Below are 22603 nucleotides of genomic sequence, written 5' to 3'. Positions count from 1 at the left end.
CTCAGGGGCATGAAGACAACTGTAATGCATATCCTGACGCTCAGAATATGCATTTTATGTTTGTGCATGTGACGAAGTACAAAGGAGACACTTATACATTCCTACCCATTCTCCAAAAATATCTACAAATAGTCCTTAGCATACTGAACGTGTTGTATCTATTCATTCGAATGGAAATACATTGTTTTCTACCAATTTTGTGTTATTATTCTGGAACCCAAAGCCATTAATGGAAAATCAGAAGTTATAGAAACCGTGGATAACTAATAACAGTTTGACATGTTTTGAAAAAGAGTTTAATTCCATGGTTACACCTCCTTATATTGACTGACCTGTAAGGTGTATTATTTAGAATGAACTGACCTAAAATGAATTCAAATTTGCAAAACGACATGGCATGCTTGGTTGATTCCCTGGAGTTTTTTAAAGATGATATACCACAACGCACACAAGCATTGGAACATCTTGCAGATATGTGTTTACAAGGTATGTCAATTGGATTCTTAAGTCAAAAAGTTTATTATAAAATAGTCTTTATATAGTCACCTATAAAATTATTTGCATCTTAATCAAGTTTAATTGATAATCTGTTTCTACTTCTACTATCATCATTATTTTTATTGCACAAAAGACTATTACTGAAGACTTTTGATATGTCCTTTTTAGATAAAGGGTCCATCCTTTTTAATAAAACAAATGGTTTAGCAACTGTTTTTAAAATCGCATTTAACAAAAATACACCTCAAGTTGTTGTGCAGAAAGCATTACTGACACTTGGCAACGCTTGCCTCAAAAGTGGTAAGATTATATATTTAGATATAATATGCATTAATGACACAAAAAAGCACACATTTTTAATGAAAACATTTTATAAGAATAGTCTATTAGCACCAGGGGCATACTAAGTACCTGCAGCCTTTATGATTAGGGATAACATGAGAATAAGTGCTGAAATTTTGTCACTTTTCCTAACTTATATTGGTGCTTGTGATGAAAAACATATATTTTGTACTTTGCAGAGGGTATTGCATGTTTGGGACATGGATATGTATTTTTTTGAAATTTAAAACTACTGACAGTTATGCGAGTTTATTTTCATCTTCAAATAAGAAACTTCTCTGCAGATGTGACATCATTTTAATCCTGTCATCTAAATTACTTTTTGTGTGAAACCAATTTTTTGCATCAGCAACACATTAGAAATAAAATAACTGTAAAATGGGGCAAATGGACTATTTTTAGTATTACGTGACATCATTTCTGATTCCTATGACCTCATCAAATCTGGAATAAATTTGTACCGAGACATGTTCCAAGTTTTATCAATGGAGGACCCCCTGATGTTACACTAGGCTAAAGAATAAGAAGTGTAGTGGCAACTTTTTTTTTCTTCTTTATAGATGAGAATAAAGGTATTCTGTGGTCTGAACAAGTGCTGCAATTTCTTCATGATATTTTATTATCAAAAGATCAAAGTGTCAAAATTATTGCCTCAACAACTTACTTTCTTGCTTGTTTGTGCAGTAATAATGGTTAGTGTTATTTAATCATTGGGTTTTCAAAGCAAAGTTTGTACGTTTGTTTTGAACAAACTTGTGTGCTTTCAGTGTGTTATTTTGCCAGTGATTTATTGAAAACTTTTTTAGACAAAGTTCACTATAGATTAAGACTATTATTTTTTCAGTACTTTAAATTTACCCAAAACAGAAATCTGGAGAAATTGACTATATAATAATCCTGGCTTAGCAACATTGGACTGTAGTTTAAGATTTGTAAAGATATTGCTTCATATAAATTCTACATTTTTAGAAAAAGCACAGAATAAAGCTAGAAAGTCTAAATGTTTAGAAAAGCTAGTAACTTTGTACAGGTTAGTAAGTTTAGTGTGCAAAGTTTCTGTATATTCATCAATATATTAGTTTTTGATTATATGGTTTAGATTATATAATATACCTATATTAAAAGGTATAACATTATACCTTTCATCTCCAATAAATGCTGAATCCAAGTACCTCAAAACCATGGCAGGAGGTACTAGTGTTTAACCACGAAAACAAAAACTCCTTTTTAGATATTACCACCCAAAAGGAAACCAAAAAAATTTTAAAGTTGAAGAATGGTTTGACAAAGCTGATATAAACTCGCCAGTTATATTAAATCACATATCGCATGCATTAAAAGCTCTTATAAATAAACCTAAGAATGGTAAGCACAACGTTATTGGAATCAATTATCACTATATTGTCACCATAATAACTTACTAAAGTGTTCCTTACAGTTAACAATCAGATGATATGTTCAAGATTATTAAACCTGGCTATAACAACTGTGCTTTCTACTTCAAACTCAGATGAAACAAAAATTGAGGCTTTGCAGTTCATTTCTGACTGTATTTTTGAAAATGGTAAGAAAAAAAACAGTTGTTGTTGTTGTTGTTGTTGTTGTTGTTGTTGTTGCTGTTGTTGTTGTTGTTGTCGTTGTTGTTGCTGTTGTTATTGTTGTCTTTTTTTGGTGGTGTTTTGGTTGTTGTTGTTTTTGCAGTTATTGTTGTTGTTGCTTTTGCTTTTTTTATTCGCCAGTTTTAATCTCCATTTATAGAAAATACTAAAAGAATATTCAATATGATTGGTGGTATATGCTTTCTTTCACAATTTGTTTCCAAGGAACTAAATCCACAAAGGAGAAAAAAAGAAATCTTGCCAGCTATTTTAGACACATTAAGTATCGCAATTTCTGATAATGGTATGTTTATTTCATGTCTAATGTATTCTTACTAGTTGATGAGGCCCATGAAAAAAAATCAATTAAGCAGGAGAACCATGGAAAAGATACTTGTTGCTTTTATTGCATAAACCTGAAGTGTTAAAAGTAATGTATAAGATCGTTTACTTTTGACAAAAATGAAAAAATATAGGTTTGAAGACATTTTAATGACGTCAGCAAAGCATGTTTAAAGCTTTTTTCAGATAAGAAAATACTTTACTTTTTTTGTTTTCTGTAAAAAATGTAAAATAATGGTATTGTAACTCTGTTAGATGTTCTTTGAGTTTGCCCCATACCAATAATTCTGTATATAATGGATTTATGTAACATGCCATGCCCTGACTTTTAGTTCATAAATTATCTTGAGAAAAAAGGAAGTAATCCAAATTAACGAAGTGCGCCACAGGAAGGCAAGTCATGGGGCTTTGCCCTTCAACCTAAAAAGAAGCAAAGAGCATGTTGAATGTATTACCAAAATATTGTCAAAATAAAAGTCCATGTTGTTTCTAATTAGTCAGGGAGCTGACAGCCAAAAAATTAAAAAACACTCCGGACAAATTGAAACTTTCAGGGATGGTTTGTTATAGTTCAAATATGACAAGACCGTTTACTGGCCTTTTTGAAATTACTTGTTGGCCACACTCTTTAGAAAAATATAATTTTATGATGTCATACAATAGAAAAAAAATTAAAATGATGTTTATTTAACAATAAAAAAGAAAATATAGTGAGATTATATTAAGATTTGTTCTTTTTTAGTTACACTCATTATTTTTTATAAGCATACGCGTAAATTGGGCTTAAGCTCAATTTGCTTAAGATTTTCCCAATTTGAGCCTGAAATTATGCTTAACGTATGCTTAATTTCAAAACTCATTGCATGGTCTGATACATATTGCGTTTGATATGAACACTGCAATGGTCTCTTTAACATTCGAATCTTGTGAGTAGCTCAACTCGAATGTGTTAAAAGCATATATTAACATTGTTGTTTTTTGCTTTAGTTGACTTAACATTATGAGCAAGCAAAAGAGTTTAGCTGCCTTTGTGTAATACTATTTTTTACACTTGATTTGGGAAGAAATGGAAGTGAGGGAAAAAAATTCCGAGGCTGGGAAATATGCTTTAGTACATGCTTATTTTTTTAAGCATGTTAGCTTAAGTATGCTTATAAGATTTATGCTTATAAAAAATAACGAGTGTAATTGAATTTCAAAACTAAGAAGTGTCTAAGATTTTGCTTGCAAAAGTTTGAAAATTGACCCCCTGACGCGTAGATATTAATATCGAGAGAAAATTTCTTCACTTAACAACATGGTAGCAGATTCCAACATGGATGCGTTTACAAATTCATTGGAGACAAAAGTTAATTGTGAGGCAGCAAGTAAAATTAGAAGGGCCAGTAAGTATATTTCGTGTTCAGAAGTGTTGACAATCGTTCTAGTGTGGCTTTTAATTTGTCCCCTGAAAATCCAAATTTTCATATTTTTAAGGCTCTTAGCTCCCTGACTAAATTGGATGCGGTTCTAAAAAAGGTATATGGCCCAAACAGAAAAGTGTGTTTGTTATTATTAACGTATATTAAAAAGAGAGTAAAGTTTTAGGTATTATGATAAATTCTAGTAGCTGGTAGGTCTTCATTTCTAATAAGCGGTGAAATAATTAAACTGAATGTATCTTGATGTTTTTTAATCTAACGTGATAACATGAAAACTACACAATTTTTAGTTTTTTATTACAATAAACTATATAAGGACATATGTCTTCAGAGGTCTTAGTCTTTGTTAATACCAAAACGTACAAAATGCTCCTTTAATCATCAAACATGTCAAGTAAGAGGAATATAAAGAACAATATAAAAAGGTATGAGGGCTTCTTAAAGTTGAATGTTATTAAAAAAAACGTGTGCCATAAAACAGTTGTGAATTAAATTATTATTTTTGCTAACCAAATTTATAATATCGTTATTATAATTACTAAACTCAAAAAATAATACGCAAAACAAAACGTTTGAATACTCCTACCCAACCTCCGGATATGTTCGCTTATGAAAAAAGAAATCATCAAAAAGTAAATTTAAGATAAATTAACTACGTTTAATAAACAATAAACACACTCAAAAACAAACTACTATGATATATCGACTATCAGCAACACTGATAATAACACAGGGATAAAATTGATAAAAGTATAGTGTACAGTGATTATTAACAGGATAAAATAAATTCGCAGGAAGTAATTTAACAATAAAACGAAGCAAATTAGCATAAATAAACATCATGTCTTACAAATCCTGTGTTTGTGAACATTTAAATATTATAAATAAGATGCTTGATAAAATATGTAATTGCCATTTGTAGTAATATTAGATACCCCAGAGTAAAAAACTTAAAATATACTTGAGTAAAAACTTTAATAAATATAATAATTAATAATTTAATAAATAATCTAAATAAATAAATAAATAGATTTTTTTTTGGTTTTATGTTATTTATTATCATAATGTAATTGTACAATTATTGTACTGATTTTAAACAGTATGTGTGCGTCGATGTCTGTGCTTTTGTCTGCGTTTCTTCACATTCCAATTAAAATTCGGTAAATCCTGACCCTCATGTGCTCTCCACCATTTAAACCATTTTGTGGACAGAGGGCCAGGATACTCCTTCATGTATCGAGCATAAGCTAAAATCGTTATAAGTAAATAACAAACAAAAACAAAACATCTTAGAAAAAATAAATTTCCCGTATATTAATACCGAAACCTCCATATAAACACTGTTTATTATCTACAAATACTCACCGTGTATTTTTTCAACTTTTTTCTCTTTATTATGTAAAAGTAAAAATATTTTTCTTATGAAAATATGGAGAGAAAAGATATTTAATAGATTGGATGGAGAAGTAACAAAACAGGATATATCATGTACAGCCTCAACTTTTCCACCCTATAGAAATAAAAATTTTAACAAGAATAAGAAGTGAGTATTAAAGGGAGCCCGAGTTATAAAATGATGTTGGACTTATATTATAGAGCTTAAAAGTTAGCTAAAAAGTCATTTTAACTTTTTTAAAAAGCTCTTTTCGTTCTCAAGATATTCACATTTAAAGAATTTCAGATTTAATTATGCTGTATGAATTATGATGTCATATTTCAGTAATAGCAAATTTGGACATTTTCTTTCATCAGTAAATTTAGAACTGTTAAGGGCTGTGCATTCAAATTTTATCAATGCATAGATATTATAAAGGTTAATTGATTAACATAAATTTTATTGCTAACGACTCAATAACTCGGGATCTGCAACTTGGTTTGCAATCAAATTTTGTGGGTAAGCTTGTATAAACCCTATATGTTTACTCACAAAATTTGATTGCAAACCGACATGCACATCCCAACTTATGAGCTTGTATGCAAAAATTAAGAGGTCTGGGACAAGCAAGCGAGTGTCATTTTGGCAATAAAATTATGTTAATCAATTAACCTTATATACCTTGGGTTCCCTTTAATGGAAATATTAATCCTTATGCTGTAGCCAGGTGTTTGAGGAAATATTAAAATGTACAAAAAAAAAAAGAAATACTCAACTTGTTCACCTTCTAAAGAAAAAAAAAATTATAAATAAGAACTAATTACAATATAAAATTATACTCCCTGTTTGTTTATGTGTTCATGAGTGTGTAAGTGTATGAAATATTTGTACTTGTTAATATTATGCTCTAAATATTATTATTATATTAACTTAATATTAACGAAAATAATAGTAAGGGCAACAAAAAAAAAATATTTCAAATAAATTAAGCTATGTCATTTACCTGACGTTTTCTTCTCGGGCGTTTGAAGTAAGCTTTCTTCGTTGTGAACGACATCCATTTTAAATTATTTAGTAACAGCTAAAAGAGAATATTAAAAACAAATTTAATTTTACCGCAGTAATGGTTCAGTAGCAACTGTTGTGTCCTCGACCAGGAATTATAATAACAGGTGTTACACCCATAATTGTCGCAATGAACCATAAATGTCGCAACATCGCCCATAAATGTCGCAACATCGCCCATAAATGTCGCACATCAACCATAAATGTCGCAAACTTAACCATAATTGTCGCAAATAAAAAAGTCAGTTTTTTTCGATAAATGTCGCACATAAATTCTTCATCAACCATAAATGTCGCATTTTTTTAAACAGAATTTGAATTTCTTCATATGAGTCATACTGTATATAAAAACTAAAAAATATGGCTGTGGGCAAAAAATCAAACCACCTGTATATTTCAATAGGGATTTCATGATCTCTAATAAGTTTTTGAAAATATCATACTGAAAAGCAAAAGAATACATAATACCATGCCAAATGTAAATAATCTCTCACATGCTATCTGTTGATCGAAAATATCATGAATATTTTTCCAAAGTTTCTACGATTTCCTTCACAATTTCTTATTTCGCAGCTATAAGAGGGGATGTGGGCCGCCTGTGCCCCCCTCCACATCCACCCCTGTAAATACAGGTCTTTACATACAACAACGAAACAATGTGATTAAAATGTCTTGTGCAAAGACACCTCACACAAATCTGTGACGAAAGTTATCATACACCCCACGATTGCAAGGGTTACACTGAATAACGGAATTATTTCAAATATGAGACAAACCATCACTCAATAATTATTTAATAGTTTCTATTGACCATGAATTTCCGCTCAAAAGTTGTTTTAGATGTTAATGGACTGTGCGACATTTATGGTTGATCATCAATTTTTGTCCGACATATGGTTGCGACATTTATGGTTAAGTTTGCAACATTTATGGTTAAGGTTGCAACAATTATGGTGGATTGCGACATTTATGGGTGTAACAACAGGTATGGTAAAGTAAAATTGCAATTCCATTGTACAATGTGCCTCGGCTTTCAGTTCATGATTAGCATATGTAACGCAACTACTTCTTTATTATAAGGAAGAAAAACCTCCTTAAAAAGTGCAAAGGTTTTTTTGTTTATTAGAATAATGAATTTCAGTTTAATTTAAAATTCAGACGAATAATTGATACTTATCTTGGCCTTATTCAAGTTAGGGTCTGTGTAATCACTGTAACATCTGATCTATATGCAATTATTATTTTCAAAGTAATTTAGAGCTCATCACGACTATCACAAAATAAGTAAGAGCCTCCTTTTAATGCATTGTCATGTGCAAGCATGTTGTTGTTTTTTCCTCAAGGAAGCATTAAAAGCCCTTATTGAGTCCAATTATTTTCAGAGACACAGAATAATTGGACTTTAAGGTTTCTTTTAATTTGTCACGATTTTCTTAAGCTAAAGGAGCCTTTTATCTTAAATTCATTACAGTTGTCCGAAATAAAATTGGATGAATATGACAACCATATACACTATAAACTAGCTGAACGTTAGCAATAGAAAAGTACCTGGGACTGGTAATTGCAAAGAAAAACGGTTGCAACAAAAAAATATCACTAATAATTGCTTGTAAAATCAGGGGTGGATCCAGAGTTTTTTAAGACCTAGTCAAAATATTGCTGCGTAGCAGCAATAATTGGAATAAGGCTTGATTTTACCAGCTGGGGGTTTTGGGCGAAGCCCCAAGAGCTTTCGCTAATTCGAGCTTGGCAGGTACAAAAATCGCCGAAAATTGTCTTTAGATTCATCCAGTTATCATTAAAATTGACGAAAAGAAACGCTAAGCTATAAGAAAATCTCCTAAGAACATTTTTTAAAAGAAGCAACTCTCTGTCTTACACGTTTTTTTTTTAATAAGAAACCTAAGCATTTGGTTGAGTTTAGAGCGTCTTAAAATTTCGATAATTTGAGCCTGAAATGTTTCTTAATTTTCCTTATTTAAGCCTGAAAAGTTTCTTAAAAATGTAGAACTTAAACTGTTTATCAATCAAAAACAACAACAACAACAGAGATTAACAGGGATTAACTACAATAAAAGTGAGACAATTGTGACTGTATTTCAATACTTTTAAACTCTTGCTGTTTCTGCCAATATCAGGTTTCATCAGCATGACTAGGTGAATCAAATGATTACACCGGCCATAGACAGCACAATAAAACACAAACATCACAAAAACAATAACCAATTACATGGAAAAATAGGGTTTTGAAAAAGTTATCTTTCGGTTGCTCATTGTATACCGATCTAAGCATCTATGTTAGGCATGATTTCCTTACAGATGTACATGAACGCAATTTTTATTTAAACAATTCTGAACCATGGTGCTCCTAGTTTAGTCTTAAAGTCTACGTAAAGAAGAAAAGGAACGTTCACATTCACGGGATGTGACGGTAAACTGGCTAAAATTCTTAATGCTACCTTGAAGTTTTCAAAGCCATCAAATTTGACAGCTTTTAACGCTTTAATAGCATTGTCTGGTAAGCAACCATCATAATCAGGCCTCTACAGAGCGAGACGATTTGGCAAATCTGGCAAAATTCAGCAAATTATTATTAATTTTTCTTTTTATTACTGTTGACAAGGCAAATATACAAAAAGGCATTGATTGCCTCCTGTCACAATAACAATATGGGACAAGGAAAATCTGAATAAACGTCTCTTAAGTGAAAATGCCTCTTAATTGAGATGGGGAGGGTTGCGGGCCATAGCTATTTGACTTTTGACTGACTGAGTGACTAATTAGTTAAAACGAATCAGTCAAAATCTGTAAGCTATAATTTGCAACCCTCTCAGTCTATATGGTAGCGACGTCACAACTTTGACGTCAACATCACCATAGGCGAAATGGAGAGGGCTGTGAACAGTAGTTTTTCGGCGCAAAAAAAATAGAATCTAAACGGATTTTTTAACGCGCTCCGTTTGCAACACCCGTATCGTAATCCCTAGAACGTCGACATCATTCGCTTGGCTTACATTTTTCGTCAAATTTACACTTAGTCAAGCCACTTCTCTGACTAGCATTTAAAAGTTCTCCTTATTATATTAAAAATGATATTAGAAATAATTTATGTCATTTTTCATAAGCCAAAATAAATATCTGCAAAAGAGTAGTATCATCAGCATTTTCAGAGTTGTAGCACTTTCCCTAGAACTCCCTGTCTATTAAATGTGAATAAGACATTACTCTCTCGAGACTTTTCTTGTCAGATAAAAACCTCTCCATCTGACTCTAAGACTCTACCAAACCCTGATTGTTTTTTTCTCATGTGCCTTATAAATCTACAAGACGAGGGTGTACCGAATAGGAACATCTACCCCCATTATCAGTGCACGCTACTCTCATGTTGCATAAAAAGGCATGTAATTACATTACTCTAACACGTCAACCTCTTTTCACTTTGTCCAACATGACAGATGGTTATGAAGTGCAAAATATTTCTGAATTTCTGCTAAGCATTTATAATATTTTCATCAAGCTCTACCGCATTATTGTATAGATTATGCATTCCTGTATCCGAAGGTGCAAGTTGCAACCTTGGATAAGCACACGGTTTCCAATGGCATTCCCAGTAAGTACGTTAGCATCGAAACAGTTGTCGTGAAGATTACTTGCAACATTAGCACCAGATTTTAATTTCAGACAATGAGGAGGCATACCTGAGGGTGTGATACTATTTAAAAATTCTACCGGATATTGATTCCGTTTCTTCTCATTATCACACACAACATCATCACATCATCTGCATGGTTCAACACAATTAAAACCCCACTACCAAATGATTCTTAATAGTAATCGCCTACATAGAAGATTAACAATCTCCCTCTATTTTGTTTCTGTTTGGCGTTCAGTTAGTTATTCGAATGTGAGAGGAATCAGTACAGTGGTCTTGGGGCAAAACTGGCTTTTCACCAAAACCCTCTACTGTACTAGTCTTGGTTAAGTCATCACTACATGTATCTTTCTTTCTTCGTGTGATTACTTGTGTGGAATTTAAGCATAAAAATTCTAAAAGATAAAAACTCAAAAAAACTTTAATTTTTGAACACAATATTCAAATTTTCATAACTCATTCTTATTCTTCATGACCCCTCTGTAGCACATTCATCAAGAGTGTGCTATTTGCTTTTGTCTTCCAAAGACTTTGTTTAATGGGCAGCTTTGAACAATGATTTGTTATCTGTATGACATAAGATGCCTTCTAGATTAGTATTCAACACTTCATTTATCACATTCTTCACCCATATGCATGTATCAATACCATTAACAAGAGCTAGTGTCTCAGCAGCAAGAGTGCTACGCGCAACTCTCTTAATCGTTTTAGACTGCCATGTGATAGGTGCCATAAGATTCACCTCCACTTTAGCCAGAAACACGATCTTTTCTTCAATAACGTACCCCGGAAACGTTAACTCTGCATTCATAACAGTGAAACTTACAACATGAAAACGGTTTTTTGTGTCAACTTTTCATAGAATGCATTAATGTTGTGGTGTAAGATTTTCATACCTTTCTTTGCAATAAAATCAGACAGGAGGAGCAAAAGAATTGACAATTTTCTCTTCTTCCGCTGGAGTACACTCTACAATAAAACTTTTATAATTTTCCATCAAGTTTATCAGTAAGACATGGGAGATGTTAAATATTTCCACATGTAACACATTTTTCAGAAGTTTGATTCCGTCTGATACTTTTTCTACAGCGTCTCTTCAATAATAGCCGTATTTTGCCTTTGTGTCCGTGAAAGCCGCGTCCCGTAACGGAAACACGAAAGTGCCCACCAATACCAAATGCTATATATTTTTGTCCACTTTGTTGCAATGCGACAGGTAAATTTAAAGGACGGGCGACCCCGTGGATTTTTTCACCGGCTACCGGCTAGTCTATATTATAATACCCGTATATGTCTGTCACGAAAAATGGTAACCGCAGTAGCGAGACACCAAAATGCGGTAAATAAAAAGCGGGAGAAGCCGTGGATTTTTTTTACGGACCACTGAAATTATAATACCCGGTCTGTCTGTCACGAAAAAATGGTAGCCGCAGTAGCGAGACACAAAATGCGGTAAATAAAAACTAGTAACACAAAATACCATAGTTAAAAATTAAATGCAAGAAACACGAGTAGTAAAAACACGTCCGTTCGTGCCACCATCATACATATTTCGATTAGGGAAACTGGGAAAGTAAAGTTTTGTAGTTTAAACCCGCAGAACAAATAAGAAAATGATTATTCATTTTTTCCCTGTGTAAAGAGGTAATTGAAAATTATTTTTAAGAAAGCAACAAAAAAAGTGCTGGTGAAGCTGGTATGGTTAAATGCCTGTTGAAATGTTTGAAATGTGAAGATCTAAGCGACACAGTACATTTGAAAAGCTTTATTTGTTTATCCGAAATTATTCACAATTGTTGTAAGTAACTTGTTCTTTATTTTAGTTATAGCTATTTTTGCTTTTTTTGCGCTCCATAGTGGATTTTGATGTAAACTTTACCATTTTTTCATTTTCAGCGTTATGTCAAGAGAAGCTTATGAAATGTGATGGTATGCCTATTGTTATTGGTATTATGTCCAAGAAACAGGTAATTTACGTTATTAGTTCTAATTTTTGCGCGTACTAAAAATGCTCGTTAGTTTGCGAAATTTTGTACAGAAATTATGCCTAAAACGTTTTACTCTAAAATTAATACGCGCGAATATATACTTTTTGTCAAGAAACAAAACAGATTGCAGAAACGTGTATGAAACGTATTTAGTTATTAGAACGAAAAAGGTGTTTTGGCATTTAATGTCCTAATTTTCAAACTCTTTCTATACAATATCTCAATCTTAGTTCTTATTTCACTTTTGTTCATAGTTCACTTTTTTGCCGGAGCCAGATCTTCATAAATTTTCCAAAAATAGGGCAGAGATTCTGTTATCTTCTTTCTTTATACCTGTGCGGTTAACTGTACATCTCTGCTTTTATTTGATTCTCTTTACTCAATGTGAGTGAAACTTCATCCATCGTCTAAAAAATGTGTACGAACCAAGCTGGCTTTCGTTCGCTAATGGCGGCGACGGTTAATGTAATTATTGCTTTTTGGGGTCGGATTTTCTTAACATTTTAACCTTTTAAGCCTTGTTTTTATTATATAAAAGAATTTTGTGCGTATCTTTTTACCAAAGAAATTACTAATGATATATAAAGTAAAAAAAATATTTTCATCATGTGGAATCTTATTTTTTTTACAGTAGCTAATTTAGAACTATTTGTAATACAGGATGACATCACAGCAAAAATCGGGACATCAATATTACACAGTTGCATGCAAAACCTGTCAGGTATCTCTTGTTAGCACGATCTCTTCTTCAAGTCAAATGAAAACCCAACCATTTAGTCCAACAGAACCTGCCTATATCGTTCCACGCTTCCTCTTATCGTTTATTATGAGAAATTAAACAGATTCACTAGTTATTATATTGAAATTTAACCAAATAAGATTTTTTATGGGTATTAGTTTTAACTTTTTATCAATTCTTTTCTAAATTCGTGAAATTTAATATTGTTGGGAATATATAGAGAATGTTATTTTATTTTGAAAACGCGGGAGAACCAGATTAAAAGCTATAACATATTTCTTGTGATTAGGTTTTTTATATTGCGCAAAAATGCACTATTATATTCGGTAAATCTAGTTTTTCCCCAAAAATGTATTGTACCTTTCTTGTATGTGACATTATAGATCATCAAATTAACGAATCAGAGGCAGAAGACAATGAACCTTTAAGCAGCCTATCTGGTATATTGAGTTTCTTTTCCGGTAAGAAAAAAAGTCCGAAGAAAGAGAAGAAGAATAGGAAATTTTTAAAAGGTTTGTTGCGCTCAATAAAAAGTTCCGATCCAGAACATTTAAAACAGGTAAATGATTTGATAAAGCACATCGAAGATAGCACAGTGAAAAAACCTCAAAAGATACCTTTGAAAACAAATTTGCGTAGTGGACGAAAGGATTCGTCAAAAAAGCTCTCTGAACATTCACCGAAGTCTCCAAAAGTTAACAAAAAAATGATGCAGATGTTAAAGGAACAAACTCAACTGCTAAAAAACTTCAAAGCTGATATAAACAACCTGCGTGTGGAAATCACAAGTCAGACTTCAGATTGCGGAGGATCTTGTGTGTCTCATATACAACAGTCCCCACATGTTAATTCAACACATAGCAAAACTAAATTCTCAAATAGCGTTGAAAAATTAAATTTTACTCCTTTAAGAATGGTTTATCTTCATCAGGCCTGTACAGCACCACCTAAACCGTGCACCATTCATCACGTTTCAGCGTTTCAGGCGGTTACCCCACTACGAAATAGTGGTGTAACACATGTCCGTGTGCATGAGGGTAGGTATGCCCACAAATATCAGAACAAGTTTCCTATGGAGGCTTATGATAAACAAACATCCGATGAATATATGGAAAAGAAAGGCAATAGGTCTCCAAACAAGGATTTTCATCAAGATTTAAATTTTGATGAAAATGATGAAAGGCCTGCTTTGTTTCAAACGAGCATTGATGTAAAAAGTATTTCTGACGATGTCGAAACTATGGAAAACAGTGCATTAATTCCTAACAACTCTATCAATATTACACGAACTAATCAATGCTCTGATCAGTTATCAATCACAGAGTTTAGGGTACCAAGCGTTATTGAAAAAGTTCAACGATGGAGAGAGCAAACAAGAAAGCACGAGTTTAAGGTGCCAGTACTAACTCCTTTATTGAAAAAAAGAAGACTGCAGTTGAACAGGATGAAAACTAAAGGGAATGGCGATACTATAAAAAATACCTTTACACCAATAAGTGAAGTTAAATCTTCAAAGCCAAATTACGAATACCTTCAGCATGCACCACGAAAACACTCATCAACCAAGGGCCGAATACCTATTAGCCGTGATGAGGTATATGTTGACCAATGTTTCACCCCTGAGCAACGAGGAACGGTCAACTGGGATGAAGTTAAAAGAACGTTGAATTTTGAAGGCCTTTCTATTAAAAAGAAAATAGTGTTATCTGGGAAAAAAAGCACTAAGGAGAAGGAAGAAAATCAAAACTACTTAGAGAGAGAAAGTTTGTCCAGTGGTTTTGTTGATTTTAACACACAGTGTTCAAAAACTTACCTACATAAGAAAGACAACAAGAATTTTAACACAGTGGAGGAGAGATGCAATAAAAATATAATAGCCTGTATAGGCTGCGATCCATTTCAACGTGGACCATTGTCTCTGATGAACAGTCGTAACGTTATGGCTATTCTACGTAAAAAAGGCTGCGATTACCACGTAGATGCTTTCCAAAATAGAGACCTACTTATAGAGAAGGCTATAAAGAATTCAAATGTTGCAGGGTGGAAAACGTTTAGAGAAACGCCAAGCAAGAAAAAAGACTTCGCAATCTGTGATAAAAATAAAACACAAGAGAAGGTTCCGTTTCATAATTGGGAAAGCATGTCTGTTTTTAGTTTTCGATCAGAGCATAATGGTGATAGTAGTGACGACGACGAAAGTATGTGCTCGGTATGTATCTTATCTTATTAATTCGTTTGTTTCATGTTTAGTCATGGAATTTATTATCATAAACTTTGCGCACGCCATTTGTGAAGTTTTTATAGTATTTTTCGCGAATCGATTATTTTGCAAGTTCCAGTTAAAAAAGAGTTTGGGGGATAAGGCAAAAGTATTTTTTTCGTGGAGATTTAATTTCGCAAATGAGATAGCAAGAGCTGAGATGTATATTTTTAGCGATTGACGACGGTTAACACGAGTGCAAGCACAGCACGTCGACGACGACAGGAATACACCAAGGAAGAAATCCAATTTATTTTACGAGGTTCATACTGACCTATTCTTGATTATGTTGCGAAATCCCTAAATAGATTTTAATTTGTTTTTGTTCGAATTATAGTGAGTTCTTTTTAATAATTCGCAGGGATAGAACGATACGGAACCCGTTGGACAGCGATTTTAAATTCCTATCCATTTAAATCTGGTCGTCATGCAGATGATCTGAGAAATAAATACAAACAGATGAAGGTATCACGATTAAGTTGTTCTGATTAAATCAAAGTAACTCTTTGCAACTACAACTACAGTAATATCACAGAACGCGTAACCTTCCCTGTTTTCACGTTTCTTAAAAAGAGAATTTTATCAAATTATCTATTTGTTGCAGGATCAATTACAGATTCCCTTTTTTTCATATTTCTTTTTTTTTGTCTTAGAGAAGAGAAATATTAGTGCATAACATGGGCAGCCGTTTACCACGCAAGAAAGGGACTTTCTTAAACAAGGTTTACACAAGCACGGTTTGATTTTCAACGACATAGAACGGCAACTGATCTCAGAAAAAAATGACAGTCGCTTATAAAGAAAAGCCGAAAATGAATACCAAATGGTCTATTTAAAATCATTGTTTTTGCGTTTCCTTAAATACGTAATTTTACAGGAAGTGATTTTTGCAGGAAATTATTTGCGTAAATGTAAAACGTAATTCCGAGAAAAGTCTAAGGAAAACCCCGGGGATTTACAGCTGATAAATTACTACAAAATCTTTTTTCCGTAAAAATTTTCTTCTTTGAGGTGCTGTTAACGTTTGTTTACAGCTTCTTTTCCTTCTTATGTATATGTCAATATTTTATTGCGCCGCCCTGATCTGACGCCTATCGTATTGACGTTATCTGTTCGTACTTTTCGCTTAAGTGCATTTTGCAGGGAGCTGAGCTGGCTTAACCGTACTGGTCAGAGAAGCAAATTCTTTCTTGTGCCACAGTGTTGAGCTTAAGAAAAAAGGCGTGTTATAGGCGTGTTTTAGACAAGATTAAAGAGCGTGAATAAGGGAGAAAAAGTAGAACTATATGCCAAATTTACTTGTTGGCTTGCAGACATTCGCCTTGATATAATTTTCGAGCATTCGGCAAAAAGGTTTTTTAAGCCTTAAAACATTTTGGGCGAAAATTAAAACGTGCTAAAAATACTTATGCATGTTTATTTTGTCTTAAACTATAAATTTTACTATTTTCCTTCTGTATGGAAAAATTGCGCGAAAATTAATACGCGAGAAATACTATTGCTTGAAAACTTATGCTTGCAACAATAAGTACAAAAAAGGTGTGTTGCAAAATGCCAGAAATAAGTTTGGCATATATGTGCTGGTGTTATTAAATTACACATACGGAGTAGTGTGATATGTTGGTTTACCTTTTCGTCAAGGCGACGGCAGCGGTCTTCAGGAAAGTTTTATCACACTGGATTCGAGTCATTGTTATTGCTCATTTCACTGGATTAAAAATTGCTTACTGTTTTCTCGCGGAAACTGAAACCTGAATCTTTCCTGATATTAAGTTAAGGAAGAAGACCTTTATCTTTAACTATTTTTATTGAAGTATGGCGCTTAGTTAAGATAAAAAAGAAGCTGTTGTTGCTGAAATTTTTCAGGCAAAATGAAGTGAAGTGAAAAAATATTTTTAAAACTTAACAATTTTAGGATGACTTGAAAGGACGCTACGTTAAAGTCTTTTGATGTCACAATACGTAAAATTTCTTTCTGATTGTGGAGTTTCTTATAGCTAGCCAGAATTTAGAGACTTTATGCAGTGAAATTTTTATTTTTTATTTTCAGCAAAACAAACAAACAAGCAAACAAACAAACAAAAAAATTATTATGATGTGTATTTCGCTATGTATTTAAGAATCGTAGCCAAGAATTTGTGTGTCGTATAATTTATTGTTTTTTATCTGGACAATGTTGTATTAACATATAAAGTTTCAACTTTTTGAAAAATATGAAGTTTATTTTTTTTATTTTATTTTTTTCACACGCGCTCTCACAAAAGCAAAACTCATATTTGGTTTTGCGTTCTCACACGTAGAGGACAAAGCTTGCATACCATGTGTTTTTGAAATGAAACTTTTGTTCGGAGTGATAGAATGTTTGGTAAAAAGAATTTTAAGGGAGGCAGAAAGTTTCACGACCTTGTACACAGAGCGTTCCTAAAAATCTTAATCAACACGTCAGAGGTTGGTTTTATTCTTAACTAGTTTTCCTTCCTCTTTTGACACACCATGTTCTAATTAGTTTTATGAACAATTTGGCTTGAATTTTAACCCGACCCCCTCAAATACAAAATATTGTATCATATCGACATCTTTACAGGAACACGTAGACTAAAACGTTTTTTCGTTATGTATGATTTCAACCGACCGCAATTTCCTGTTTAATTTATAAAAATAAATGCAATCTTTTTTAAAAGAGGACAGAAAGCTGGTATTGGTATTGTTTATTCATATTACCCACAGTGGTATAGGTGAGAATTTGTGTCTTCGACAAGTATGGTTTACCTGCCTGAGCTCCCTGTCTGCCAGTATTTTTTCTAAAAACAAAAATTGGTGAAACAATTGGCCAATGAAGTAACTAATAGTAATTCGTTTCGCAGGTAACTATTTCCGCGCATTTTGCGGACTACGGTCCATAATGTGCCCACAAAATATTTTAGAAATATTACCACTTGTCTATTCAGTCATTGTTATGGAATAATATAGATATTATCATGTCTTAAACACGCGATTCTATTAAGGATACGTTTCGACAGCTGCAGCTCTCATCGAAGGGCAAAGATGGAAATCATTTTAGGCTATTTATAACGAAGATAATAGAGGATTGAAATCAACCAATCAGATCACAGCAATTAAAGTACCTTAAGGCAAGAAACTATAGCGCGTGCAAATATCGCGGAAGAAAAGATTGTGGGATTAAAGATTGCGAATTTAGCCTAAATTCGCCATCTTTTCTTCCGCAATACCTAGAAAAATTACGCAATTCGCTATCTCTTCTTCCACAATTCCAAGAAAAAATAAAAATTCGCAATCTAATTTTGTCAATTTCAAAGAAAAAGACCAGTTATTTTTGTCGTATTCTTTGGCTTTTCTTTTTAATATACAACTTCATTCGCGAAAATTAATATCCGCGAAGCTTTTTACAAACAATCGCCTGAGAAAATATGTAACCGCCAAAATTAGTATTATTAAGTTAGTATTAAAAACTAGGTTGTAAGGTTAAAGAATGAGTACAATGTGCAAGCAGTCGCGTTAAATGTTTACAGAAGTTTAGTTACCACGGTTTTAAACATCGTTTATGTTTGATTTTTGTATTGTTGAGTGAAAAAGAAGATTTTTATATTGTAAATACTAAGTTTTAACAATGTTTCACCGTGAATTGTTCATCTGTCGTCGTACAGAAAAATATCGTCGTGCAGAAAAAATAACTTTTAAAAGATTGGGTTTTCTTAATCTCGAATCCTTTCCGCTTTTCTCTCACTATATGGTGGACTCACAGTTTACATCATGTTGATTGCGGTTGCCGAAGTTAGCATTTAGGTTAAGGGACTTGACTTTTGATCGCATCTAGTACTGTCAGCAAAGACTGCTACTTACATCATGGGAGCTATAATTTTCTCATCCAAAACTCCACTTCTTAAACCTAAAAATTGTCCGATCAATCATAGTGTTGTATAATAAATACTTCAGTTCGATAAAGGTTTATACTTCATATACAAAAAAGCAACAAAAAAAAATCTGCACTAACGACCTCTCTCAATAGCTTTAACTCTGTACTGTCCCCGAAGCCTGTGCACGAGAAAAAAAAGGAGAGCAACAAAAAAAGGAGAGTACCAAGCTGATGTCTAGATTGGGCGAAAACAACAATAGTCACAAGAAAAAGAATAGTCTGGAAGCTCCTGCAATAGCGCTCCGCTCCCGGCTTATCTCGGGTTTCTAGATTTTCTATTACCCAGACTACTTTTAAGTGCTCATAAAAAAAGTGAGAGTCTTTGCTGCAGAAGGTTCACACATCCAGTGTTTTTTTTGGTAGAAACATTTTATTTCCTACCAATATTTATGATTATTCTTGTTAAATAGGGCAACGGAGTGTTATTTAACTTACTGCTCTGATGGATTTTCAACATCGAGAAGACGTATTACTGCAAAACCAATGCCAACTTGTATAGTTGGCTAGCTAAACTAGTTCCCAAAGAAAGAAAACATACACCATATTGCAACACCGGCCAAAGTAACATTTTGCATTCTTGTGCATGTAGGCTCTATAATATGAACAAAATTATTGAAATATTTCTACGTGCAACAAATTTAAGCTAGGGACCAAGAAAGACTACTTGCAATAGCCATTCATTGTGGTTTAAGGTCTTGTTTCACCCCGAAAACAAACCTAACTTCCAAGCAGTAGATATTTATTTGCATGTAAATTTTTGCAAAAATGTGTACATTTGCTAGAGTCCTTAGCTTAGAAAAGTATTTTGTTGCTTTCAATAGACTTTACCCCCTATTTTAACCAGCATAATTCACGGTTGTAGCGAAGTGGAGATCCGTGTTTCAAATCCAAGCTTCTGTGAGACCATAGTCATAAGAAAAAAAGATAGTCTGGTGACAAACAATGGCCTATTGTTTTATGTTTTTGCAAGCAAATGAAGCTCGCACCCAGATCTCCGATCCTGCACAGAAGTTCAAAATGGCGTATAATTGCCTGTATGTTTTGGTTTGATTTCATAACAGTTTGATGTTTATTCTAATATGCCTGGGGAAAATTGCGCAATATTTGGTTGTTCCACTTCCAGAAGACATAAGGATATAAGTATTTTCAAAGTTCCTTTGCCAAATAGTGATTTCAACAAGACATGGGGTGAGAAATTGATCAACATCATAACAAAGGATCGTGTGATTGATAAGCAGCTGAGAAAGCGTATTGATACCTTCAAGTTATATATTTGCGAACGTCATTTCTCGCCTGATCAATTTTATGTTTACCCTACACGTAAGTCACTAAAAGAAGGGGAAATACCATATCTGAATCTTCCTCAGTTATATCATGAAGATCTTGAAAGTGGCTTAAAGTTAGTGCACAAGTTGACAAATGATCACATAAATTTGACACCTTATTCTAAAATGAGAGTCCGTTTGGCTGCACAAGTACTAAGTGAAACAGTTGGAAATGTAATTAATGAGTTTGGTCCACCTGAAGCAGCTGGCACTGCACAATTTTGCATCATGATGGATAAGTTTTTTGACTGCCTTAATGTTAAAAACACTGTTGACCATGAATTGAAGAGAAAACCATTTTTAAGACCATATGAATCTATCGATGATATCCGTTTCACCTGGCTGGACGATTTTCTCTCTTATTTCCAATTATGGAAGGAATCGATTAAAGAACGCAATGATCATCCTTATACTGCACAGGCAAGATCGAATATGTTCATCTCTTGGCAGACTTATGAACGATTACAAATAACTGTACATTCCTTTAAAGAAGTCTGTAAATTCTTACTTGAACAAATTCTTACTTGGCGTACGTTATATTTTGTCAGAAAGATTTTGCCAGGATGATTTAGAAAATTATTTTGGCAGACAACGTGCTATTGGATCACGCCGTGACAACCCGTCAGTGAGAGATGTAGGCTATAATGATAACACCATCAAAAGCCAATTTTCTGTACGACCAATTGCTGGAAATGTTTGTGCCTCAGGTAGTAGCAAATTTAACCTTATTGATGATAGTCCATTGCCAAAAAGAAAGAAAAACTCTCAATAGATGCTACATCCCGGACATGGATTAAAACTGTCAAACCGGCTATTTTTATAGCCACAATTTTAAAAAAAAAACATTACACTGGCTATCAATATTTTTGGTCACATTCTTTAGTCCCCTTTATACTGGGGACTGGAGGGTTCTAGCAGAAAACAAAATTTTGTAGGTACACATGGTATTTACTTCACCTGGAACTTTTTTCAACTCTACAAATTGAAAAATATTTGGAAAAAAACTTGCAATCAGTGATTTATAAGTCACTGAGAATATTTGGCGTTATCGACAAAACCTGTGAATAACTGTCATTCCTAATTTCTTAACAATAATAAAGTTTAAATAAACAATGTAAATAAATAAATCAGGCACGTAGAATAAAACATATAAGTTAAAGCCAAAACATGTTTTTTGAAAATTTGTGGCTATAAAAATAGCCTTTTTGACAGTTTTTTTAGTCCATGTCTAGGACTTGGCAAACATTTAATGTCCCAGTTCTTTAGTAATAGCTGTTTTCTTTAGTTCAACTCTCAAAGCACGTTTTTTTGAATTCTATTTAGCAGCCTTGTGTTTTTCACGAATATCTTTAGCATATGAAAAGGTGCGAACTTTAGTAAACAATGTTAACATATGCTCCAACAAGTTTAAACTAACTTCTTCATCAACTTGTGGCTCCACTTCATAACAGGCACTCTTAAAATTAGATAAAATTGAAGGGTTTTCTAGCATCTTGTGGACTATGTTGTGACATACCAATTTGGTTTGGAAATTAATAGTTGACAACCGAAATATTTGTTCACATTTAACGAAAACTGCTTGCATTTTTTTGTTTACTCTCCACAAACCTCCACGATCACGAATATTAATATATGTCTGAGAATCATCGCTATCAACCTTACATGCTTGCAGCAGTGCAATAAATTGTGTGCGATTTGTTAAAGTAGCCTTTGAAAATCGAAACCTAGAATGTAGCTTGTGAAGAATATATCCACCAAGATAATCTAAACTTTTGAGCTCTTTTCTGAAATTTCTGCCACCTGTAGGTCTTTGGGTGTATCTTTACCAATGCCTGATAAATGGGTCAACATATGATTTGCCACTTCTGCAAGTAAAATATTGCTAAATCGTGTTTCTTCAAATTTTGATGGTAGGATATTTTCCTTCAACATGCCATAAAAATACATGTAAAAATCTTCAGCATCCCCAGAATATTTTTCAATCATTGGTCTGAACTTGTTCCATAGTTCAATAGCATCATCAGTTGAAAATAAAAAATTTTCTTTCGAGAACAAGCATCTAAT

General features: G+C 33.1%; 2 protein-coding genes across 2 annotated transcripts; both read left to right on the top strand.

Annotated features, from left to right (window-relative positions):
- LOC130662735 (uncharacterized) lies at positions 1-2196 on the top strand. The gene is made up of 4 exons (XM_057461655.1): positions 1-486; positions 667-798; positions 1401-1532; positions 2072-2196. The coding sequence occupies exons 1-4, from the start codon at positions 369-371 to the stop codon at positions 2137-2139; spliced, it is 450 nt and encodes a 149-aa protein (XP_057317638.1). The 5' UTR covers positions 1-368; the 3' UTR covers positions 2140-2196.
- On the top strand, positions 2083-16658 carry LOC130662730 (uncharacterized). The gene is made up of 10 exons (XM_057461649.1): positions 2083-2205; positions 2279-2404; positions 2599-2742; positions 11960-12091; positions 12190-12260; positions 12942-13002; positions 13404-15229; positions 15455-15542; positions 15642-15745; positions 15934-16658. Exons 2-10 carry the CDS (start codon positions 2290-2292, stop codon positions 16021-16023), a joined length of 2631 nt encoding a protein of 876 aa, XP_057317632.1. The 5' UTR covers positions 2083-2205; positions 2279-2289; the 3' UTR covers positions 16024-16658.
- Positions 16659-22603: the final 5945 nt, after the last annotated feature.

The sequence above is a fragment of the Hydractinia symbiolongicarpus genome, chromosome 10 (genome assembly GCF_029227915.1).
Source record: "Hydractinia symbiolongicarpus strain clone_291-10 chromosome 10, HSymV2.1, whole genome shotgun sequence".
NCBI lineage: Eukaryota > Metazoa > Cnidaria > Hydrozoa > Anthoathecata > Hydractiniidae > Hydractinia > Hydractinia symbiolongicarpus.
Note: the sequence above shows the minus strand (reverse complement) of the source record. Positions and strands in the feature narration are given on the sequence as shown.